The sequence below is a fragment of the Daphnia pulex genome, chromosome 11 (genome assembly GCF_021134715.1).
Source record: "Daphnia pulex isolate KAP4 chromosome 11, ASM2113471v1".
Lineage (NCBI taxonomy): Eukaryota > Metazoa > Arthropoda > Branchiopoda > Diplostraca > Daphniidae > Daphnia > Daphnia pulex.
In genome coordinates, this window is record NC_060027.1 from 445,962 (window position 1) to 471,180 (window position 25,219).

The 25,219-nt window shown below is 43.4% G+C and overlaps 2 protein-coding genes and 1 long non-coding RNA gene across 7 annotated transcripts in view; 1 reads left to right on the forward strand and 2 right to left on the reverse strand.

Annotated features, from left to right (window-relative positions):
* Positions 1-12,678, reverse strand: LOC124207234 (metabotropic glutamate receptor 2-like). Of its 3 annotated transcripts, XM_046604597.1 has the most exons (20): positions 9,175-9,287; positions 8,517-8,652; positions 7,868-8,440; positions 7,344-7,773; positions 7,138-7,279; positions 6,456-6,610; positions 6,211-6,381; positions 5,052-5,448; positions 4,699-4,760; positions 4,481-4,593; positions 4,163-4,269; positions 3,853-4,002; positions 3,283-3,419; positions 2,607-2,777; positions 2,217-2,535; positions 1,278-1,393; positions 1,045-1,199; positions 826-961; positions 691-763; positions 1-533 (listed from the first exon to the last, which is right to left on the reverse strand). In XM_046604597.1, the coding sequence occupies exons 4-20, from the start codon at positions 7,671-7,673 to the stop codon at positions 334-336; spliced, it is 2,934 nt and encodes a 977-aa protein (XP_046460553.1). In that variant the 5' UTR covers positions 7,674-7,773; positions 7,868-8,440; positions 8,517-8,652; positions 9,175-9,287; the 3' UTR covers positions 1-333. The 3 variants fall into 3 exon arrangements, with proteins under 3 accessions (XP_046460553.1, XP_046460552.1, XP_046460554.1); XM_046604596.1 differs by lacking the exons at positions 7,868-8,440; positions 8,517-8,652; positions 9,175-9,287 and adding an exon at positions 12,374-12,678; XM_046604598.1 differs by lacking the exons at positions 7,868-8,440; positions 8,517-8,652.
* LOC124207248 lies at positions 9,738-15,654 on the forward strand. 2 transcript variants are annotated; one of them, XR_006879850.1, is made up of 6 exons: positions 9,738-9,822; positions 10,668-10,831; positions 14,020-14,190; positions 14,303-14,758; positions 14,833-14,960; positions 15,042-15,654. It is a non-coding gene; the product is annotated as an uncharacterized LOC124207248 (long non-coding RNA). The 2 variants fall into 2 exon arrangements; XR_006879849.1 differs by having other exon boundaries at positions 9,742-9,822; positions 14,833-15,654.
* The window catches only part of LOC124207233 (metabotropic glutamate receptor 2-like), a 25,895-nt gene continuing 16,046 nt past the window's right edge, over positions 15,371-25,219 (reverse strand). For both annotated transcript variants that reach the window (XM_046604594.1, XM_046604595.1), the window contains 14 exons: positions 24,987-25,157; positions 22,626-23,022; positions 22,384-22,445; positions 22,168-22,280; positions 21,349-21,455; positions 21,039-21,188; positions 19,631-19,767; positions 18,993-19,163; positions 18,598-18,916; positions 16,719-16,834; positions 16,487-16,641; positions 16,246-16,381; positions 16,099-16,183; positions 15,371-15,999 (listed from right to left, as the gene is read on the reverse strand). In XM_046604594.1, coding sequence (XP_046460550.1) covers positions 15,704-15,999; positions 16,099-16,183; positions 16,246-16,381; positions 16,487-16,641; positions 16,719-16,834; positions 18,598-18,916; positions 18,993-19,163; positions 19,631-19,767; positions 21,039-21,188; positions 21,349-21,455; positions 22,168-22,280; positions 22,384-22,445; positions 22,626-23,022; positions 24,987-25,157 — 2,415 coding nt within the window. In that variant the 3' untranslated portion in view covers positions 15,371-15,703. The remainder of the gene's footprint in view (positions 16,000-16,098; positions 16,184-16,245; positions 16,382-16,486; positions 16,642-16,718; positions 16,835-18,597; positions 18,917-18,992; positions 19,164-19,630; positions 19,768-21,038; positions 21,189-21,348; positions 21,456-22,167; positions 22,281-22,383; positions 22,446-22,625; positions 23,023-24,986; positions 25,158-25,219) is intronic.

Sequence of the window (25,219 nt, forward strand, 5' to 3'; positions counted from 1 at the left end):
TTATTAATCAAGTCCATTGGGAGGCGGAAGCAACCAACGTGTTATGTATATTCAAATTCTAAATTTATCGATTTTTAGATCGATACACCACTGTAATATGAGCCATCAGTCTGAGATACGGAAGCAAATCTTCATTTTTGATTGAAATGAACGATACGCTGTGGTTTGTTCACCTAGGTTAAGGGGCTATAACAAATACAAATGGCTTCAATTACCAAAAGGATCAATAAATGGACCAAGATCGATCGGAGAATTTGGCGTGACAAATTCGATTGGATAAGGTGGAATTTGTGATTTCTGGTGCTCCTAATAGATGCTGCGGAATTTGAACTATTAGTCTTTCAACTGAATTCGAGAGACGGTGATGGTGCCGGTGGTTGACATCATTTTGACGGTCAAGTCCCCTTCATTTTCTTCCTGGTCATTTTCCGTCTGGGGCAGCTGTGATTGAATCTGTTGCGACGTCGGCGACAATTGATTTTGCACAGCAGATGAAGTGCTGAGACCTTTTGCAGATTCCGTCTTATTCGTGCCTAAGTGGAAGAACATGGCAATCGAATAGAGTTTGAATTTTAATGATAGTAGTAAGTAATTTTTGTCATTTTGTGCTTCGATCACTTCTTAGTTAGGAAAGACGAGCTTGACTCTGGAAAACGAAACTACACGTGCCATTATTAAGTAAATACTGACCATTATTGGAAGATTGATTGTTGCTGTTTTTCTTATTTCGGAACGAGAGTTTCGTCGTTGGCATAGTCAGAGCCTGAGAAAGTTAAACCAAAATTAATGTGATAATTGAATTGTGTGGTGTATGCTGGTATTTACTTGTCGGACGTTGCGCTCCGGATGGAAGATGATGATGTAAAGTTTTGGAGAGAAGAGGCAGGCCAGCGTGACGGTGGCACTCAGACTGATGGTGACGCTCATGCTGGTGATCCTCAGCGGCAGATGACTGGCCGTACTGTCAACCGCCGGACGCAAGGAAACGGAACAAAAAAAGAATAAAGATACGGCCGTCATTTATACAAGTTGAGATGAACCAACCTAAAGTAGATGGGCACAAAGGCCAGCCAGATGACGCAAGTTGTGTACATGGTGAATCCAATGTACTTGGACTCGTTGAAAGCGGCGGGAATTTTGCGCGTGACCACCGCGTAGACGGTGCAGAGGAGAATCAACAGGATCGGATAAGCGAACGCCTTTCATTCACACAAGAAAAAACAAAACAAAATTGAGGTGAAATGAGTTGGGCAATTGATTGCACGGGCGTCTTTCACCATCATGTAGGAGGCGTCTGTGAATGAGGAACAGACGAGGAGATTGTCTTCACGTGTCGGGTGAACGTGTTTGGCCACCGACGGAGAGACCCACAGCAACGCCAGCAAAATCAGACCTACGTGCAAACAAGAGAGAAGCGTTTACTCTCAAATAGAAATCATCATTGTCAGTTTAATTAGTGTGGAGCAATTAAATGCCTCATTGCTCAAATGGTTTAGACGTTCCGCATCCGCAGTGTCTAATTTGATATGCCTTGCAACCATCCGGACGCAATCAGGACATGCCATTAAGTTCCATTATGTACAAAGTAAAGTCTAAAGTTTGCTGCTGTTATGCCGAACATCTGGCCCATCAAAATCTCATCCGTTACAAGAACAAAACCCCACGCCTGAGATCAACTTTGTGGAAATTAATTAGAAGTTGTAAGCAAATAACAATTCTACCACACTTCTCTATTCTTTGCTTTTAAAACCTTTCGAGCTTCGTTAACAACACACAGTTATGAATTGAAAGCAGAGTAATTGTTGCCGATATACAACTTGGAAATTTCGGCTAAGACCAAGATCACGATCACGCGGTCTGAATCACAAGATTAAGGTAAGCATTTATTCCTGCTGAGCTGAATTTCATTGAATCTGAAATTGAAACTGGCGTCCGTTATAAGTAAAACGTACATTGGTTCTGGGGTGCACCCTGAGTCCAGTGACCATTAACACAACTATACTATGAATGAATTTGTGTGACATCATTGAGACTCAATAGTCGTCGTTGTATCTTCCATTACATAATGCCCTATCCAATTTGTACTCTGTTTTTGGTTTCACCAAGGAAAACCCGGACATTTTGAAACACAGAAAGCATTTTCTTTTCCGGCAATTGATCACAACCAATACAATCAAATCAGAAATGACTCAACTTGGAAATGAAAAAAATCGTACCTTGAATGGCGACCAGACCGCCGCAAATGGCCAGCTGCGATTTGGGTGAGATGAGTCCCGGTCGTCCGGCCGATTTCTTGCCGCCGCGGAAGATGCGGGCGATCCGGTTGGTTTTGGTGAAAAGGGCGGCGTAGACGACGCTGAAGCAGAGGCCGATTGCCGTCTGCTGGACTCCGCACACGACGTCCGTCGGTCGCAAAACGAACAGGAACGAGACCATGTAACAGAGGAGGATCCCACTCAGCAGAACGTAACTCAACTCCCGTCCGGACGCTCGCACCACCGGCGTGTCATTGTGACGCAGAAACACGCCCAAAACCTATTTCAATTGATTTCATTATTATTTCGTCTTTTCTAATTCAATTCATTTAAATAATGAAATTTGTGTACCGTGAAGGTGAGGGCGATTCCCACGGCAGAAAAGGACATGGCCCCAATCGCCCATCCGGAATCGGGTCGCAAGTAGACTTCCGGAATGGTCAGACATTGACTCCGCTCGACGTTGGGTAAAGTTCCGAGTGGACAAGCGAAACATTGAGTCTCGTCATCCGGATTCCGGATCTGTTTAGGCAAAAAAACACGGAAAAACAAAAATAAGAAAATTGTTGTAGAAAGTCTCTTGCAGATGGCGCAGTGGTTCCCTTTTTTGTGTTTATTTAAAATCCATCGATCCGCATATGGATTAAATAACAACAAGTCCAACGGGTCGGTCCGTTTGATGGTTGAAACTGAAAAGTTTTGGAGCTTTTATCTTTTTCTGCTGGCCATGAACGACCAACAGGGAACATTGATTTCATGTCCCTTTCCCTCTTACTTTGACTCTCCCTCTCTCTCTACATAAATGTATGCAACGTCTGATGGGAATTCAATCCCTTCGCTGGCGGCACATTCCCTACGTTCTCTCCCGTGCGTGTCGTCAGCCGCCAAACGACCAGTGGATAGGTCCACCCCATCTTCTTATATACAGCAGCATGCCGTTCGGCAGTAGTACACAGGGGTAGATATTATGCAGTACGTGTACATCCATATGACACATACAGACAAACATGGAGCTTAGAGTGTATACCTGATAGAGGACGCATTCGACGCACGTCCAGCAGCATCCTTCGCCTTCCACGTACTTTTTGGCCTGCGACGCGTTGCACGGATGACTGCAAATGGATTCCGGCGGCGTCGCCTGATCCCCCCGGAATCGAAGCTCCTCTTTTTTTCCGAGGGTCAGAGAATAAAAAAAAATGGAAGAAAATGAACAACCGGTGAATCCTTAAGGAATTGTAAGTCTTTCGACAAAAGTTTAACGTCTAGGAACAGCGGTAAATCTCATGCGCCAGTGCATACGTATGGGTTGCTAGCAAAGAACGAAGAAAAAGTAATTTTCTCTAGTAGTTGTATGTACATGTTTAATTAAATGAAGGATTTGGATGATAAGTTATTGAATGTAACATTCATGGTAATTCCCAACTCCCATTCCCCGCACCCCTCTACAGTTTGTTTAATAATATTCCTCTTTTATATTTCTTCTTCTAATACCGCAGAGATCTAAGTCGATCTCGTCGATGGTCTGACGACGCCAGTCAAGATAAAGATATTACAGTGCTTGTTACGCAGGATATTTTAGCAGGAGATTCATAAATACCGTTGGTATCGAGTTTTAGTTGTCCCGAGTGGTACTCGCCAATCCGCTGCCATCGGTATCGACCGGGTGAGACTTGCTTGAAATGAATCAGGTCGTAACGGGCCGGGCCGTCGCCGTACTCGTCAAACTGGAAGCGGTCGCCACTTAATCCTGGACGTGGGGGGATGGACGTATTAGTTATGCGCTCATTATAACATCGACATAGTCCGTCACAAAGGGCCATTCACAGTTTTATTCTTCCAAAAAGAATAATGCGGCATTCAAAACTTGACGCACAACAAAATGACATACTATTGCACTCGAAACTCACCCGTGAACTCGACCCGTCTCAGATATTTGAGCAGTTCGCTGCCGTCGATGGGCACCATGTCCTTGCAGAGGCCCCTGCGCCCGTGGCAAACTGTCTGGTGCATATCTCTAAATGATCGGGTAAGAAATAAAATAATAAAACAGATGATCATGAAATCAATTCCCTTCATTTTACTACAGTTATTCTAAGCTAAGATAAAGAATAATGTTGGCATTCAATTTTAAATGTGCAACTCGCATGCAGTTTGATTCAGGATAGAAAAGAAAGAGAAACAATAGTTGGAGTGATTCGGTTAGAAGATAAATCTAATGGACAAACTTGAAAGCGTTGGCGAACGCCATGACAGCGTCCGAAACGTATTGCAGTTGCCCTTCAAACTCGGTGCCTTCGGGAGTGAGTTGTTCTTGACCTGTGCACGTCCGATCCCAATCCTGCAGAGAAAGTATACAGATTCGTGTTTAACCTTTCACGCATTAAAGAGTATGTAATATAACAGCGACGAATGTAAGAGTTACAAAAATGTGACCATTATTTACCTGATTGTACGGAGTTGGTGAACTCGACGGGTAACGACATTGGAAATGGTTTTCCCAAAACTCTGTTTGCATAGTTTGATAAAAAAGAACAAGCGAACCAATTAGATACTTGTTTTTGTTACTCTGTTCTCCAACCATTGCCAATTACATATTATGTAAAGTTGAACAACATCAAAATGATAGCGATGAAAAAACGGAAGTAATTGGATTCCGAAAAGAATAACAAACGTTTCGAAAAGTAACTAAATTTTCTTGTTTGTCCGACGTCGATGGAAGAATTCCCCCCGGGAGGAATCCTTATCGTAGCGGGAAAAGCAAAAACAGAAAGATAGAAGAAAATTGGAGCAACTAACCGATGAACCATGGATTTCGTTTGTTGTTTTGCGGCGTGAGGGAGAGGAAATAATTGTCGAATCCTCTGACGGGATGAGCCTGCGGCAAAAAGGCCAACGTTCCCTCCACCTCGGGCTCGTTGCCTTCGGAGACGAGGAGGCGGCCGGCCCATCCGTCCGAGCCGATCCAATTGAAATTGGCCGTCAGATTGTTGCGCCGGACGGCCCGCATCACTCCCGACACCTCCTGATCCGACCCGAAGATGATGACTCCTTTGGCTTTGGGTTTCGAGTTCAACTTGTGGACGATGCCGTTGTAGGCCGCCTCGCCGGCCACCCCAGAGTCCTTGACCAGCCGCTCCTTGACCGCGATGCAAATGTTGTTCTTGGCCAGCAGCACTTCCAGCTCCTCGAACGCCTGTCAAGAGAAAACAAATAAGTCATGTATTGACGTTACGAGCGATGGTGAGTCAACATTGATAGATGGAACTGGACAGCAGAAGAAGAAGAGTCTGTACAATGGCCCAGGATCGAGTGTTGTTATCCATCAAACCCTCCGGCCTCCTCATGCTCCAGCGAATGATCGACTCTACACACACATATTCCATCGTCTATGGAGGACTATGAAAGGACCGTAGTACCCTAACCAGTGGTGTGTGACATTCAGGGCCAATCAATTCTTTTTTGTCGGGCCACGGTGGATGCCTAACAAATATTGACAAACCTTGATCACACGGCCCTATTGATCAGTGGCCACTGGGACAAGTTCGCCACCCGCTTACTATACATAACGCGCTTGTTTAGAGGCTCTCGTGAAGGCGGTTATTCCAAAATGTAATTCTACGACACATAAAACACACCGTGGCTTTCTGAAGTAACGGCTTGGAAAATGCGATACTCGAAAGTTTTAACTGGCTTTAACTAGAGGTTGAGTAAGTAAACTGCCGTGTCTGCTGGCAGTTGATATTTCCCGATTGAGGAGACGGTACAGAATTATCGATCGTCTCAGTCCAGAATTTTAAGGGAAAAAAAATAAAAATTCCCCCCTTTTCTCTACACTCTCTACACTGTACTTTTGCGTGTGGGCGTGTACGTGGGCGTTGTTTCGTTCATAAACCAAAAGCTGCGACATACAAGTCGGTACACAGTAGTTCTAGTCTAGGTAAGTTGAAGTATTTACCTTGATGCCGTAAGTTGATTCCTCGTAGAGGATGGAAATGTAGGACCATTTGAGGAAGCGGATCATCTGGACGATGGCCATCACTTGGTGATGGTCGGATGGAATGGTCCGCGTGAAATATTCAAAGCGCTGCTTGTTGCTCAACTCGGGGCTCGACGAGAAAAAGGAAACCTGATTCGGGAGAGCAGAAAATGAGAAAATATGTGACTTATTCATTCTGAAGTCCGATCTCCATCGATCCTTACCTGAGGAATTTTGAAGAGTCGCAAAAGATTGGCCACTTGGATGGACGTCACTGAAGATGAAGCGCCAACCACTCCCGAAATAACTTTGTTCCTCACGTCCGGCACCGTTCCATCTATACATTTATAATTGGTATCGTCGATATTACTGATGGAACCTGCGTTAAAAGAGTCCAAGGCAATCAATTAGACAATTAGTACCGTCACGACATGTTATTATGCCTAGAGGATTTTTAAGGTGTACATTTCGAGCCTATTTCCATCTGAATTTACTTTGCGGCCGAGTGATCAAATTCGCAGCAAAATGCGGGCGCACAATAAGTCGTCTGTGTACACAGCTTCGATGCAGTGTAAAGCCTCTACTATGAAATCCTCCATACGAATACGGGCATTAAATCTCGTCGCCCAGAGTGCACCGCACACTTTTTCCGCTATAGTGGCAACTGAGATTAGTCAAACCCCAGGTATTAGTCTCGACGAACAGTGTCGTACCGTGAACAGGACTTATTCTGCTTGGCCCACACAATGACAACATGTTTAAGGTTTTTGTAAGCTCCTATCACTAATAAAAAATTCAAATTTTCAATGAAAGGATCATCTGAGAGTGACAAGTTCAGTCAGCAGCTTTAGATCCGGATCGGGTAGCACAAAGCACGTAGACTAAATCTTTTTGTTATGAGTTTACCTTTGATGAAAGCGACGGCTTGTTCCAGTCCGTAGGTATCCTTGTCGCAATCGTCCAGGATGTGGGCGCCGATGGTGAAACCGGCCGTGCTAGACAAATTGGGATTGATCTGGTCTATGGTGAACAGCATCGTCTCCAGTGCCTTTAAATGGAATAACAATCAGAAATTACTCATTTTGATCTAAATAATTACTTTCAAAATTTACCTGAATGCCTCCCTGAGGCATAACTGGACCGCAGGTGATGTCATCCTGTCTTTCGTGGATCATCATGAGGCCGCCGAGAATGAGATCGCCTTCCATATCAGCCGCTTTTTTGGCTGGCCAAGTGAAATTGAACGGCGGTTGAGAGTTGAGCGACTGCATTCGGCTGATGGCCATCAGTGGCATCATCATCAGCAGCAGCGTCCAGCACTTGAAGCGACTACAGCAGCCGTGATGCGACATGATAAACTTCCGGCTTCTGATGTGACTCGGTTGATCAAGTTTCTGCTCGTTGCTCTTCGTTTTATGACTCCCGGGGCGTCGCCTTTTCATCAGTTGGTCGTCGTCGTCAGCGTTTCCCGGCTGCTGTTATCCAACCCTGCTGCAATCGACCGCAAAATAGCTGCAGCTCACTCACCCAAAAACACATGTCCTGTAGAAATAAAAAAAGTTGGACTGACTGTAATTACTTTTCAAATTATTTTGTTCGATTGTTTCCTCTTCATATCGTTTCGAGTAGTTCTTACTTGGCCATGAACAGATCTATATCCGAGCAATAATGGAAAACTGTCAATACATCACGACAGACAATTCATATCCACGTCACAGAAAGAAAACGTTCTGTCAGTCTCTTCGGTCCGACAATTTAATCAGCAGCGCAATTTTCCTGGCTACATCCCCCCATTATTTGATGTGATCCTTTGCTGTCAAATTCTGTCGGCCGGTTCAAATGATACAATATCTTACCGAGCAACATACGTATCATGACTAAAACATAGACTATCCATGATGACGCAAGGTAAGCTGTTTTGACAGATATTGGCGCTTCTGTCAGCTGTCGGAACCCAACTCAATTCGAATTGTTCTGCCACACGTCAGTTTTTCAAAACCACTTTCCAATTCTTTTTAAGAGATTGCGTGATGGCAGAATCGTACACATGTTTGGCATCATCCCAAAAAACACTAGTGATATTTCCCGGCGTTCTAGTGGCCTCTCTAGCTTGGTGAATAGACACACGCCGTCTTTATCTAAAATGAAAATTTTTCTTCCTGAGAATCCGGAAATAAAGACGGAAATTGGCTTTTGCTGGAATCAGATGCTAAACGAGTTAAAGAAAATGTAGTTAGCGAGTTTCTCCTCAGAAAGAAGCTAATATTGAATAGAATTCGTTATACGTCAAATGTTGAATCGCAAATAGGCAAAATTTTCTTTTTCGGGTGACAGAAATCTGCGCATAAATTAAGTAATCCCTCGGTATGCTGAATTCCGGCTCCTAGTTAGTCTTTCATGTTCCGTCACTCACGTACAATCCTATTACAAGAAAAATTAATTACCAGCATAATGTCGGTTGTGTTTCCCCATTTCTCGTTTGAAGAGCTTAATTCTTTGGATTTTCCCCAGATCAAAATGTTTTGAGGGTTTCCATCGGAGCAAATTTACTCGACTCCCATGAGCTTTAGACTTTCGTGCATTTCTTTCTTTTTTCACGGTGTCATCTTACTTTTTGTTTTCCTGTAGCACGCAGAGGCTTATCGGTACAAGGCACAACTTTCAATAGAAACTAGAAGGCTAGTCAGTCAGAACATATATAAGATGGCAGGTAAACGGGCTAATAACGGTGTGGAAAAGCTCAAGGGACCTCATCACGACATGTCTTATGGACTTAACTCGACCTTTAATACAAGTTGGAACTACACCGTTTAGTATAGACCTCGTAGAAGATTGCGTGCTGCTAGTAACTGTCTCTGAACATGTTTCGATATTTTTGAAACATTTTCATGGTTGGCAAATACAATACACGTACTAGAAATGGAGATGCTAGAAATAACTTACTCGAAATTGGTTAAAATATCCGAATGGTCCATCAAGCAGTAGAGAATAAAAAAATGGCGCGAAAATGGACGACATGGAGCACAACCTTCTCCATCGACAGAAATATTGACAATGAGGATTAGCACGCAGCAAACATATGAAAATGGAACCGCAGCTGAGTTGCAATTTCATAAATGATTAAATATTCATAAATTATTTGTTTTTCGAGATGAATGTGAACACAAATATTTTTTTAAATAAGCTTTAATCTACTGACAATAGTTTTATAATTATAATTCAATTAAAAATAGTTTGAAGTTGAACATCGTTGCATTGAAAATTTGGATGGGTAAACACGTGGAAAAGGAGGGGTGACAAAAAAAAGTGAAGAATTTGTTAATTGTAATTAGATCAGAATTAGCAAAAGGATAGTAAGTAAATTAATGAATTTTATTTTAACAATTTTTTGTGGTATTTATCTTGGTAGAAAAAATATTATTAAATCAATGTAGAAATTGCAACCCAGCTGCGATTGAATTGGCCCACAGCCCACTCATTGTCAGTATTTTCGTTGATGGATGAGGTTCTTCATCATGTTGCTCATTTTCGCGCCTTTTTTATTCAAAACTGTCTTGATGGAAGACCATGCAGATGTTAAGCCAATGCTGAGTAAGTTTTCTATGTTTTGTTTTGTAGGATTTGTTGTAGATTTAAGGATTGCAAGTGTTCACTGAACGTTAAACTAGTTTGCCAGCATTCTATGTTAAGCGTATTTCGTTGACACCAAATAAAGTAAAAAAGTTGGTATATTGGTAGCTATATATTACACTACCGAGTAGGCTATTTCCGTCCCATTGTAAGGAACTGGCTATGATGACCAGCAGCTTCCTTGTCTCCATGGACCGGTTGAGAGTGCCATCCACTCCCTGATATTGCCACGTACTACCTGCTGCCCCATTTTCTTGCAACTCAGCAACCTATTCAATGTAGGACCCATTACGTAAAACCCTTTGATCGCATAGTAACCTTTTCCGAACCAGAGCTACTTAGCCAATATTACACCGTATCAGTTTATGGAGGAACCATAAAGACTGGATTGGATCTACAGGCGTGTCCAGTCCATCCATAGGCTATTCCATTTTTGATTCGGATGCCGGGTTTCCGTGGTTACCGTTAGCCATACTCCTATAGGTCAATACTGTAATCTCGTGCACGTTCACAATGGACGACCCCCTTGAATGAGCTTCGACAGTTAGACGATCTGGCCGTGACAGGTCCCCGTAACAACCCCCCTTCTTACGTCACATCTATATGCGGCATTCAATTTTTATGTATCCACATAACGGTAAGAAGACCCAGGTTTCCAATTTATCGATTTCTTTCTATTCGTGTTTAAGAAACTATAAATGTGACTAGAATTTTATAAAAGTTAACCTTTGCGCTATACGGTCAAAGCCTATATTATCTCCCGTCGAGTAGAAAATAAGTTTTTATTTTTCCATTTATTTTCCTAGAAAAAAAAGGGCTGAACTTCTATAAATTGTGAGCGACGACAACCAGCCCCCGAACCAGCCTTCCAGATAGCTGTACACAGTCGAGCTGAACATTTCTTCAAAAGAAAAAGTTGGTTTGATTGATTCATTCCGCACGCTGTCATCACTGACAACGAACAAACAAGGTTGGTGGCCTTTTTTTGAAAAATGATTTTATTTAGTCAATAGCAAATTGCCGTCTGTCCGTTTGTTGTTTTCCCCCAATCGATTCCCTATCAATAAAAAACGGAACGATTCCGTGCGGTATTCCGGGCGGAGTTGCACGACAAATGATACTCGAGTTTTGCCAAGCGTAAATCTGTGATGGTGTAGCAGTAGTAGTAAGTAGCTATTACAACACAATGGCGGCCATCATCAGAAACGTAGACGAGATGCGATTCCGATCAAAGGCCAGCAGAAGCTCGATCGTTTGATACATCTACTCATAGTTGGTCGTTGTCTGTACAATCAAGTTTCACGATGGGTTTGTTTGCCAGAGGAGGTGCGACAACAACTTTGTGTCTTTCTTTTTCTCTTATTTTCGGTTGTGTGTGTTCCGTCACACTCTAGTATATAGGGCTACTCCGATCGATTCGAAACGTCTTCCAGTCACATCAAATTGGTCCCGCAGGGAGGGAAGAGATGATGGGAACTTGGGAGACTAAAAATATAGCACAACGTCATCATAAAAACACGGAAAAAGAATTCGCCTGTTCCGGTCTGTCGCCATTAGGGCCTCAACAGCAAAGATGGCTGGCGCTTTCCTGCTGTTATGATCGCATCTAGTCCCGCAAAATAACAACAGGAAAAGAAGAAAAAAGAATAAAAGACTAAAAGGCTGAGCGTATCTGTATTGCATAAGATTAGAGGATGGCCCCAAGAAGTTCCGGGTTTATTATAGCACTTGATGGGATTCTATATGATATTATACGACTCGAGTATTAGCCTTCGGCCCATCATCTCTTTGATGATTTCCCTCGTTTCATGTGTGGCCGTGTGTGGCAGACCAGTGGAATTAATCAGATGCTATAGACCAGCCGCCGGTCATATGACTTCCCTTTTCAGGAGTTACCCAAATAGTTTGAAAACGCTTTTACATATATTACGTATAATCCAAAACAAATTTAATCAGCGGCTTTTGAATTTGAACCTTTGGACTACCAGGAAGGAGCTGAGTGAGTGAGATAAGTGAAAAGACTACTTTCTCCTTGAATTGCATAAAATAGTATAACTTGGGCCGGAATTTCGGCTGGGGGGGGGGGGATGTCTACCGTAAATTAGCTGAGCGCCGACAAGTTAGTAGCCCAACTAGTCAGTTCTCAAGACAAAAGGAAGTGAGTCAAGTGACTAGAGTAGGTGGCAGCAACTAAAAGGCTCCTTTTCAAAGTGTTGGAGGAGAGTGAAGAGCATCTGAGATTAGAAGAAAAGAGCTAGGGATGACTCGCATCACCGTCTCTGCTGTCAAGTTTCTGTATAGATTTCTTATAAGGAGGTCGTCGGCGTTTTCTCATTAAGACTTTGCATAGACTCTCGGGATCAGAGGAACAGTTTGTTCAAGATCAATACGCAGACAATCTCGTTTGTTCTCTCTGTTTTTATCGAGCGAGAAAACACACAAATCCTCCGAGTATATACAACACCTTTAAATAACTTTAAATAGAAATTCAATTCATCGCTGTATTACTTACATTTGAGGAAAAGTTACGTTTCGACGACCGCCGGATCAAGCGCAAATAATCATTTCTATCACGGGCGAATTGAAATTTATCCAATTGTCTTTTTTTGTTTTTCCAATTGTTTCACTAATTGAGAGTCAACTTAATTTCTTCAGTATTTATAATGCGGTTAGAACGGATGAGATTTAAAATCAAAACTTGATGGATCTGACCAGAGGATAGCGCCAAGATTGAATGACTCCTTGGCAGCGCTTGTACGTAGCTAAAGTAGCCAGCCGTATACAGCAGATCAACTCGGCTTCGCTGCTGGCTCTAAACGCCCAGGATCAAAACTCTGCTCCGCCTGGTGTAGGACCGCGGCCAAGTGCGCGCGCGTGAATCCAACAACGTCGGTTGAAATTTCCCGACTTGGCTGGATTCTTTCTACCTACTGGGGAATAAAAAGACGTTGTGATGCGTTCCTCCATCTTTTCCTCAGCTATAACGAAGCTATGCTGTTATTAGATTGTTGTGCAATCAATCGTGTCATCCGCGCGTTGAATATTGCCAAGTTTTCGCACGTTTTTATTATAAGGGATTCGCTCATCGATCGTCTGATGGAATTAGATCAGATGCCAGTCATGTGTGAGGAATACGTAAATACTTGTTGAATAACCAACAAAAGGCGTGCAAGAAGTTGATTTTTAAAAAGATGACTATAAAAAGGCTCGGGCATTTGCGCAACGGCTCGTAACAAAGACGTGTGTACAATTCTTTTCACACAAATAAACAGGATTTGTTTTTCGGAGATTTATTTCGCCGGGTCGTGTCTTCGTTGCCACAAAAGAGTTACTTGATGGTAATAGATGTCAGCTCTCTTTGGTACTCTAATCATTTCATATTATTTCGGCTGTGACTTTTTTCGGGGAGATACGAGACGACGATCATTTGCATACAACTCAAGAGTCTAGACGTGCCTCGAGAGCGGGCTTTATTGTTTCAACAAGTACTGAAAAGCCAAGTTCCAGGAAACTATCGGGAAAAATTCGTTAATTGTCAGTCAATTTTAAAATCACGCGGGAATTCATTAAAAAAAAAATTCCCACTGTGTGCGAAAAGTGTGTCATTGAAATAGTCATTTCATCTTTCATTGTATTTTAGTGCACATATACTTTCTCAACACGTCATTTTCGCGCAAAAAACGGGAGTCTTTGGCGTGTTGATTCAGGCCAAGGGCCGAGCGCGGGTAACGGCGGGTAGTTCAAAGCTTTAGACTTGGCATCCAATTTTCATTCAAGTGCTTTGTACCCTCGTGTGTACAGCAGTGACTCACTTAAATTGCCCTTTTGTTGCCGGGGAATCAAAACACCTCGGCGAAAAACGCTGTGCAAACATTTGGAAAATCTTTGTACGTGATGACATCGCACAAAGTTTCTAGCTGCTGAGATTGTCGCGAAAAAATAACTAAAGTGCAGCTGAATTGATCGCCAAAACGGCCGTGATAATATAGTGTCGTTTATTTATTTAAGTTCCGAAACGGTTGCTACTAAATATCCATCGGCCAAGGCCTTTTAAATAATACAAAAAGAGAGAAAGCTCACCATGTAATATAACCTTGCCGAATAAGTATATAAGTAAGTATAGCTTTTTCTTTTCTTTTCTTTGAACTTCCTTGGTAGATATTTACGGCGGACCTTGATTCCTCCAGAGATTCATCCTCTTTACGTACTGCTCCGGCTTGGGTTTCTTATAAATATCCGTCAGGTCTCACCGTCTCTAGTCCGCAGTTCTTTACCGTAATTCTTTCTGGGAAAACAGCTGGACAGTCTACAAACATGATCCGGATCTTGGTAAATATAGATTAATAGCTTATAACATTATTGCTGTTATGTTATACTGTCTCCGTCTTGTACTCTGATACAGCAGCTCAGCAGGCTTCTAATATTTATCCTTTCACAACAGGTAACAATTGGTTTCTTCCTTATTTGGATGATGGAGAAGATAGTATCGGACGCCAAACCGATTTTCGGACTCTTGGGAGGTTTGCTCGGTCTGGACCACCACCACCACCATCACTACGATCACTACGATCACGTTCATTACGGGCCTTATGGATATCCCGGCAGATTCGGAGGCTATCCACCGTACGGAGGCTACCCACCTTATGGATACGGCGGCTACCATTTCGGGAAATGAAAAGAAAAGGGAAATAATTCATTTGTAGATTGCATTAATTTAAATCATTTTTCTGGTTGTGTGTTTCTGAATGACGTTTTTTTGTGTTACTAATAAAAACCCCTTTTTCTTTTTCTCAGCGCTTTTTGAAATTGGCGCGAATTCATTTCTTTAAGTGAGCCAGTGAGAACGACCAAATTCAAAACGTGAGAGCCCCCTAAGAAATGGAAATTCGTTAACAAGGTAGATATAAAACATCCCCTATGAATGAAGGAGTTTCTTTTGTAAAAATGTTACCTTGTTACAAACTATTATAGAGATTAGGGGGGGATACAGACAAAATGGCAGCAGCCTCACTTGACTCTCCTAGGAGCCAGTCAGCCCAGCACTTTACTTGATGAAACTCAAGGAAATATTGGGCGGCCACGCCACCCTACCCAGCTAAGTAAGGATTCAGGACTGTTTGAGAGAAAGTTTAGATCGTTGAACGCCCAAATTATACAAGTTTCTTACGTTACTACTTTAGGGACTTGGGTACAGTTTCGAAATGATGCTGCTGCTTATAAATGTTGATCCCATTTCCAGTTTTCCGATGAATTCTCACGAGTGTCAGTCTTGATTGAAGAGCGACGAAAGATTGATGGGCTTTCACTTAAATTTATTTATTGGTAGCTAGAGCGTTGGCGGGGGTAAATCAGTACGCGGTGATGGAATGAGGGATTGAATCCTATGCCACTACCTTTTCCATTCCACGAAATGTTTCCTGTAAAATTCATCAAGTAGTACAAAGTACAAACGAACCAACTTTTAGATTGGATACTACCGGTGACGGCTGTAAATGAAGACGATATTAAATAAGAGGAGAGAAAGCAATCACTTGTTATTTGTTCAGTTGCTTGCTATGTCTATATACATGTACGCCATTGAAGGCCAGTCATCACTATTACGCAAGCATTGTACACGTCATTTTCGTTTGACTTGAAACGCGACCTAATTTATATGCAAAACAGAGACTTGAAATACACATTGGAGGTGACCGGTAGCGGCTAGACCGGGAACAATTTCAAATTAAAGACCCGGCCTGATGGTATCATATTGTCAACCAACTTGATTCAAAATACAAGTGACATCCTCATGTACAAAAATGGGTTTTTATCGAATTCGATCAATCAATCGCGATGGAAAATTTCACAGGGAAACGTGCCGAGCGGTTGAGGTCATCGATTTGTGACTCCTGCCACTGCCCGTACTGGAATTACGACTCTTGTCATTCGTTTGAATTTTGGAGACGGCGATGGTGCCGCTACTTGTCATGACTTTGACCGTCAGGTCGCCTTCGTAGTCTTGACCGACTTCCGTCTGAATCAGCTGCGATTGAATCTGTTTCGGTTGTGGCGGAGGCGCCGATGGCGTCGGTAATAATTGATTTTGCACAGCAGATGAAGTGCTGAGACCTTTAGGCGATTCAGTCGTCTTATTCGTTCCTAAATGCGGGTAAAGAATCATCGTTATTTCATTTCGAGTTCAGAATTTAGTTTTAAACGTCGTAATCGGTCATTGAATCAAAGATTGGAGTACTTTACCATTATTTAGCACATGGCCATTGTTGGAAAATTGATTGCTGTTTTTAGGTGCGAGTGGCACTTTGGCCGTTGGCATAGTCAGAGCCTGAGAAAGTTAAACCAAAATTAAGATGATAATTGAATTGTGTGGTGTATGCTGGCATTTACTTGTCGGACGTTGCGCTCCGGATGGAAGATGATGATGTAAAGTTTTGGAGAGAAGAGGCAGGCCAGCGTGACGGTGGCACTCAGACTGATGGTGACGCTCATACTGGTGATCCTCAGTGGCAGATGACTGGCCGTACTGTCACAACCGACGGACGAAAGGAGACGGAACCAGAAAAATAAAAAGGGGGAAAGATTAGAATAAAATTAAAAGTCATTTATTTATAAGTTGAGATGAACCAACCTAAAGTAGATGGGCACAAAGGCCAGCCAGATGACGCAAGTTGTGTACATGGTGAATCCAATGTACTTGGACTCGTTGAAAGCGGCGGGAATTTTGCGCGTGACCACCGCGTAGACGGTGCAGAGGAGGATCAACAAGATCGGATAAGCGAACGCCTTTCATTCACAAGAGAAAAAAGATAGACAATTGAGGGGAAATGAGTTGGGCAATTGATTGCACGGGCGTCTTTTACCATCATGTAGGAGGCGTCTGTGAATGAGGAACAGACGAGGAGATTGTCTTCACGTGTCGGATGAACGTGTTTGGCCACCGACGGAGAGACCCACAGCAACGCCAGCAAAATCAGACCTGTGTGCAAACAAGAGAGAAGCGTTTACTCTCAAATAGAAATCATCATTGTCGGTTTAATTAGTGTCGAACAATTAAATGCCTCATTGCTCAAATGGTTTAGACGTTCCTCATCCGCAAGTGTCTAATTTGGTATGCCTTGCAACCATCCGGTCGCAACTGTCGCCACAAATCAGGACATAGCAATTCCATTAAGTTCCATTATGCACAAAGTAAAGTCTAAAGTTTGTTGCTGCTATGCCGAACATCTGGCCCCATCAAAATCTCATACGTCACAAGAGCCCCCCGGAGGCTTATAGCCGTCCCCAATGCAGCTGGACCTTGCTGGCCGGTATAGTTGAATTAGCAATACGAACGGCGACCCATACCCGAACAAGACGCCGATTGTGAATTGATGAATCGCTAATTCAATCATCCGATGGAGAAGTTGGAATATGGAATATGTTTAAGCTGAGATGTTGGGAAAGATATAAGACCTCAGGCACTTCCATGGTAAGAGGATAATAATGTTTGTTTAAAATAGGGAGGCAGCAGATTTATCTAAAGCGCATCATATTATTATAGGGAAACTCGTAAAAAAGATGACATCTTTTTAGTAAACTAAAACGGAGAGGAATTCCTTAATAATTCGTTCTCAAACTTGTAGCAACATTTCAAATAATAATCTCCCCTATTATATCGCGTCAGTAAAACCAAAGACCTATACCCCACAAACGCCATACAGCGAACAAAAGTTGGCGATTGAGTTGGGACATTTATTTCCAATTGAAACTATTCGAGCGCCATTCGTGCCTTCTCAACCAAAGCGATTGAAACATTTCAATTGGAAAGAAACTTTTGATCTCGTTCCCACCACAAATAGGATGGCGCGGTACTAGACGGCGGGACGGGAGTGGATGATCACCCGACGTTTGGCGGTCATAAAAGTGTTGTCGTTATTCAAAGGGAAACTCTTCCGCTCGGTGGAAGAGTTCCCAACGCCATCTACTGATGAGACATCGCTGATGATGTGATGGAAACAGATTAAGATCCTTTTATTCTTTTTTCTAAAGCGGAATCAGTCACACAGTCAATCTTCTTCTTCTTCTTTACACATCCAGGCGTGATTTATTTTCACAGAAGGAAACCGACAACCCATTCAGAAAATGCAATTTGCCAAATCGTATCAAGCGGATCGGCCAACCAGACGGTCACGCGAGTTGGACAGTTGCCAGCAATGTGCCGTTGCCCCCATCCATGTTCTGCATGTAAAAGAGACGCGATTTGCCCAGGTACTTCAAGAGAAATGATTCGGTTATCAAATTGATTTGCTCGACCGGATTGAATGTTCCAGCTGAATGCGGGGGAGGGGGGAGAAAATAAATTCTTGGCGTTTTGAAAATAGTTGTCCCACACAAAAAACGGATATTCCCGTTTCCCCGAGATTGTTAACACTTGGCCGTTTTCTTTGTCGTTTAAATCGCTTCTCGAATGATCCTGATTCGTGCCACTACAACCGTATCTTTATCAATCGTATAACATTGAAGAAAAACGATTCCGGGATACTTTTGAAAGTCATACGGTACATCAAACCTTTCAATTGAAAAAAGGGAAAAACGGTCGTTTTGGTCGCATCATTGTAGTGAATGACGTAAATAATCTAGTAGGGATTGGACTCTCCTTTCGATTCCATGAGATTCAATCGGTAAGCAACAATCATAAAAGGACTCGGAAGCGATAGCGGTGCATGCAGATTCAAATACGTGAGATTGAAAAAATCGTACCTTGAATGGCGACCAGTCCGCCGCAAATGGCCAGCTGCGATTTGGGTGAGATGAGTCCCGGTCGTCCGGCCGATTTCTTGCCGCCGCGGAAGATGCGGGCGATCCGGTTGGTTTTGGTGAAAAGGGCGGCGTAGACGACGCTGAAGCAGAGGCCGATGGCCGTCTGCTGGACTCCGCACACGACGTCCGTCGGTCGCAAAACGAACAGGAACGAGACCATGTAACAGAGGAGGATGCCACTCAGCAGAACGTAACTCAACTCCCGTCCAGACGCTCGCACGACCGGCGTGTCATTGTGACGCAGAAACACACCCAAAACCTATTTCAATTGATTTCATTATTATTTCGTCTTTTCTAATTCAATTCATTTAAATAAAATAATGAAATTTGTGTACCGTGAAGGTGAGGGCGATTCCCACGGCAGAAAAGGACATGGCCCCAATGGCCCATCCGGAATCGGGTCGCAAGTAGACTTCCGGAATGGTCAGACATTGACTCCGCTCGACGTTGGGTAAAGTTCCGAGTGGACAAGCGGAACATTGCGTCTCGTCATCCGGATTCCGGATCTGTTTAGGCAAAAAAAACACGGAAAACAAAAATTAGAAAAATGTTGTAGAAAATCTCTTGCAGATGGCGCAGTGGTTCACTTTTTTTTCTTTTATATTTTAAATCCATCGATCCGCATGTGGATCGAGTGATGCAACAACAAATCCAACGGTCCGTTCTATGGCCAAACTAAAAAGTTTTGTGGGTCTTTTTATCTTTTTCCTGTTGGCCATGAAACGACCATCAGGGAACCTTGATTCCATGTCCCTTTCTTTCTTACTTTGACTCTATTTCTACACGGAACATATGCAACGCCCCGCCGAAATGTCTAATGGGAATTCAATCCGACCGCATTTCCCCCGAATATTTTTGTTTTCGTTCTTTCTCCGCCCGCCTGTCGTCATTCGAAAGTGACTGGGATCTCAGCCGACAACACATCGAAGCCAATCCACTATTTACATCTACACACGGAGCTTAGAGTGTATACCTGATAGAGAACGCATTCGACGCACGTCCAGCAACATCCTTCGCCTTCCACGTACTTTTTGGCCTGCGACGCGTTGCACGGATGACTGCAAATGGATTCCGGCGGCGTCGCCTGATCCCCCCGGAATCGAAGCTCTTCTGCGGTTGTTGTTTGTTCCCCCGCACCGAACGGCAAAGGGCGACGCAGTTTTGTATCCACCAAGAGTAAAACAAAAAAATAAGAAAACAATAAATTCATGCGACATTGTCGACTCCCATGTTCGACACAAACACGTTTTCACTGATGGAAAAGATGCGCCGATATGGAACGACACGCCATTTCCATATCTCCATCACCAAAAATTCAAACGGTTTCCATGTGTAGAAAACCGACGATCGATAACATTTCTCATACGATTTAATCATTTCTGAATGCGCAATAATGTCAAGAGTCTAGACTATGTACGGTCAAAGTTACCGACTACATACTGATCGCATTTTGATTGCGTTGTGAGAACTCTTGCGCAATCTGTTTCCCCTCCCCCTATAATCTAGACAAATGTTCCCTCCATTGATGAGATCATTAATCAATGTCTGTGTGCGCCTGCTGACTGTGCACCAAGCAGTGAATGGGTTTTTAGGTGTACACAGTGCAGCAAAGTTCTATATGGGGATTAAAAGATCTGTTATCATTGCACTGATGGGAGTCAAATAAGCCCGCTGGGACTAACGCTGTGCCAGGCTGCTCTACATATTTTGATTGGTGGCTCCCCATAAAATATAACGAGCTGTATAATATTATTATTATTATTATGTCTACTTAAATTTGGGTCATATCGCATTTCGTAAAATTCATCTGAACTGACTGTTGTTGCTAGGAAACGGCTATTCTTTCGGTAATTCAAAAATTCAGAAGCTATTGAACCCGCAAATTTAATTAGGTGCGTCATCAGCCCAAATTGTTAATCAGAAAATCTCAAATTTAAGTTGGTTGGTTTTAAAGATCCCAGAATATTCCGTCAAGTGAAGTGAAATTGATTACGAATTGACATTTGATTTATTTAAACTACACCAACAGGATCCATTACGTGGGAGGGCAGTTTGATTAGTTGGAGGATGAGCATTAATGATGTAACGACCTTCTTGCTCATAAATCTAATCTCAATTTCCTAATTTCCCTTATCCCTTATCCTGTACTACTTACTTACTTATCCTGCCAAATTTCCTAAATAATGGCCGGCCGCCTGGACCTTGGCGACCTTTTCCGTTGCCTCGGGCCTCATCGGAAGCAGGCCAACGAGGTATATGTGTAATATACGGTCCGGAAAATAGCTTAAGATTATACAGCACAAAATAGAGCGGAATAAGGAGCCCAGGACTCAGTGTGTTGAGCAAGGAGGGGGGTATTATATCAGGAAATCCATAAATACCGTTCACGTCGAGTTTTAGTTGTCCCGAGTGGTACTCGCCAATCCGCTGCCATCGATATCGACCGGGTGAGACTTGCTTGAAATGAATCAGGTCGTAACGGGCCGGGCCATCTCCATGGTCGTCAAACTGGAAACGGTCGCCACTCAATCCTGTGTATGAGGCGGACGTCTAGAGTTATATTCACTGCGCTTAATGCCGTCGTCCCCTCCCATTCAATTTAATTGTCTTCAAGAGTTATAGGCGACTCTCTCCGAATTCAATTCGAATGTTGCAATTGATTTAACTGGGGGACAGTCTTGTATAACTCACCCGTGAACTCGACCCGTCTCAGATATTTGAGCAGTTCGCTGCCGTCGATGGGCATCATGTCCTTGCAGAGTCCCCTGCGCCCGTGGCAAACTGTGTGGTGCATATCTCTAAATGAATTAAAGTTAAATATAATCAGAAACAAACAAACAAAAAATTAAAAAGAGAAAAATTCGATCAAATCAAAAAAAAGTCTGGTTGAAAGAAAAAAGCGCCGAGTAAAAGTCGCGTCTTTCAATTTTGCAATCCAAATTTGTTTTCGCTCGAGCGAAGTGAAACAATGGAGGGGGTAAACCTTTCAAATCTCTACTCAAATGAAATCGCTTGTTTCTCCAACTTTGAACAATAAACTAATATAAAAGAGGAGAACCCCCCAAAAAAAAAATAAATAAAATTTCTTTTTCGTTTCGGTGCGGATAGAAACTTCACGGGCGAATCGACAACTTTACCCAAACAACGCTGGCGGAGAATTCCCGATAGAATTCCAGAGAGAACTGGACCACTTTGTCCGTTTTAGTTGTAGATATTTTCAATCTTTTTCTTTTCTTTTATCGATCCAAACTAACTGCATTTGTTTTCCATCGTCGTACACACCAGTTATTCTAATCTGGGAGACTTTAAAGCCAGGATGTAGTATAAGGGGACGGACTACCGTTAAACTCGGAGCTGCTTAAAATTGGATGCAGTTTGCATACTGATGGAGGAGGAGGAGGAATGGAGGATATATTAGATCGGGAAAATGAAAAAGGGTAACGCATTTATAGAATGGAGATGGAGTGGCCAAGTTGAAGGTTTTATTGAATAAACGGAGCGCGTGCTTACTTGAAAGCGTTGGCGAACGCCATGACAGCGTCCGAAACGTATTGCAGTTGCCCTTCGAACTCGGTGCCTTCGGGAGTGAGTTTCTCCCGACCCGTGCACATCCGATGCCAATCCTGCAGAGAAAGTATACAAGAGCAGTAGATATATCTAACCGTAAGTGAGTCTCGATATTGAGAAAAGGCGTTCCAGCGCCATTTTCAGTTGACTTGATCTCACCTGGTTGTACGGCGTCAGGGGGGCGGATGGATAGCGGCATTGGAAGTGGTGCTCCCAGAATTCTATTATCAGACGACAACAAGTTAGGCCACACATCAACAAACTGATCAACTTTTAGACTGAGCAGTCAAGATCTATAGAACTGAATAATAGCATTGAACCAAGAATGGGAATTCTTTGCTTGTCCAAGGTCGGAGAAGAATCGATAACGGGAAAGTATAGAATAAAATTGGGCAACTAACCGATGAACCATGGATTTCGTTTGTTGTTTTGCGGCGTGAGGGAGAGGAAATAATTGTCGAATCCTCTGACGGGATGAGCCTGCGGCAAAAAGGCCAACGTTCCCTCCACCTCGGGCTCGTTGCCTTCGGAGACGAGGAGGCGGCCGGCCCATCCGTCCGAGCCGATCCAATTGAAATTGGCCGTCAGATTGTTGCGCCGGACGGCCCGCATCACTCCCGACACCTCCTGATCCGACCCGAAGATGATGACTCCTTTGGCTTTGGGTTTCGAGTTCAACTTGTGGACGATGCCGTTGTAGGCCGCCTCGCCGGCCACCCCAGAGTCCTTGACCAGTCGCTCCTTGACCGCGATGCAAATGTTGTTCTTGGCCAGCAGCACTTCCAGCTCCTCGAACGCCTGTCAAGAGAAAACAAATAAGTCATGTATTGACGTTACGAGCGATGGTGAGTCAACATTGATAGATGGAACTGGACAGCAGAAGAAAAAGAGTCTATACAATGACCAAGGATCGAGTGTTGTCATCCATCAAGCCCTCCACATGCTCCAGAAAATGATCACACAGCTGGACGACGCAGACATATTCTCTAACTGGGTACATTACACTCAAGATGTGTCTGCCTCCAGCGGAACGAGGCATTTAGGGTCAACAGAAACTGTGGATACAAACTGGACGCTTTGTGACCAGTGAACTAAACGTATATTGGCTAGCCGCTAGCCGACAAATGTTGACAAACTTGATGACTATTGAACAAAGACCTCGGGCGATCCTCCGAATACAAAAGAAAACATTCGATGGCCACATGACGATTACAAAATTTAATTCACCTCAACTTTAAAACACGTTGCAATGGTTTAATTTGTCCAAATCGAACTCAACGTCCGTCAAGTGCAGATGACACTTTTACATTTGAATCAGACTAGCTCAAAACGCGCACGTAATAGGAGTAATAGGAGTCATACAACATGCTAGTGAGGTTTCATTCGAGCCTCTGAAACTCGAATGAATCCAAAGCGTTGGCGGATAATCAGCATGTGAATGACGACGAGGCTAATACAATCAGCGGCCCCATTGAACTTGTTGGTTTCCTGCCGCCGGACACAACATCCAGCGGCCCATCAGAGCCGATAAATATTTAGTTTCACGTATTCCACGGGTTGTTTTCAGACTCTCCTCTCGCTCCGGATAGCTATGGATATCGATCGGCTTTTCACGGAATATAGATGAGATATTTATAACCCCTCTTTGATATTCCGCCAGTCTATTTCATCCTACTTCTTTTTTCTTATTAAAACTCTCGGCGTGAATTTTGTCGGCCAACAAAGTTGCGGAGAGAAAGACCGGCCGAAAGAACAACATCCGGATGGATTCGATTCCGTCGGCGCAAACGACAGTGGACCAAACACACACACACAGTCGTGAACGGCGTCGTGATTTTGCTTGTTGGCAGTAAACAAAAAAGAAACTTGGGAAGTTGCAGTCGAGCAGAGAGTCTATATACCTATCCAGCGGATCATCGGGTCATTCCGCGATGAATAGTCGCCGGAAATGCGCAACATCCGCATGAAAGGAAACAGGAGAGACCCTCCCCCCGGGGTTTTATCTACAGAGAAAAACGATATGATCTGACAAAACAGAAAACTTTTTCTTTCTTTTTCTCTCCCCTTTTTGGTAGCTTTTCACGTCGTTTCTTTGAGCTTTTGCTGGACTGCAATAAAGACGACCCGCGTTTTCTATGTGGGCGTATAATTTATGGTGATTGCGCAAACGGGGCATCACTGGGAAGAAGTTTTCTGCTCAAAAGTTTCTTTTTTTTCTCTCTCCCCGGAGGAAAATTTTGGCTGTCGTCTAAACAAAAAAAGGGGGAAAGCTGAATAGAAGTGGGTCGACGGCTGGACCGGGACTGAAGGGACTAATCTGAATCACGGGGTTGACAAGGTTCATGGCCGGCGGAATCATATCGTTTTCACGGCATCATCTCGTGCAGAATAGACTATCAAGCGAAAATAAGTTGTCGACTCTACTTGTGCAGTATTACCCCAGGGGGAGGGGAGTACCATAAGGGACCCCGGTATATATCTGGGCAAACTCAGTGGAAAAACATCATTAATTGAATGTTTACGACATTCTGTCACTTGCAAGTTGTTTTCTCTCCTCCGGCACTCTCTCCCTATTTGATACTTAACGTTTTTTTCTTCTTCCCTTATGGGTGTCACTCTCAGAAAACCGCAGGAAACTTGTTCAATCTCTTCCGCTGCTGCCCCAGCTGGGCCACTCCATTTTTCTCGAGGGCGTTGCACACCGATCCCAGTAATGGAACCCGGGATTTTGTGATAATAAGAAAATATCGCAAGTTTATTACCTTGATGCCGTAGGTGGATTCCTCGTAGAGGATGGAAATGTAGGACCATTTGAGGAAGCGGATCATCTGGACGATGGCCATCACTTGGTGATGGTCGGATGGAATGGTCCGCGTGAAATATTCAAAGCGCTGCTTGTTGCTCAGCTCGGGACTCGACGAGAAGAAGGAAACCTGATTCGGGAGAGCAGAAAATATGTGACTTATTCATTCTGAAGTTAATGGCTTATCTCCAT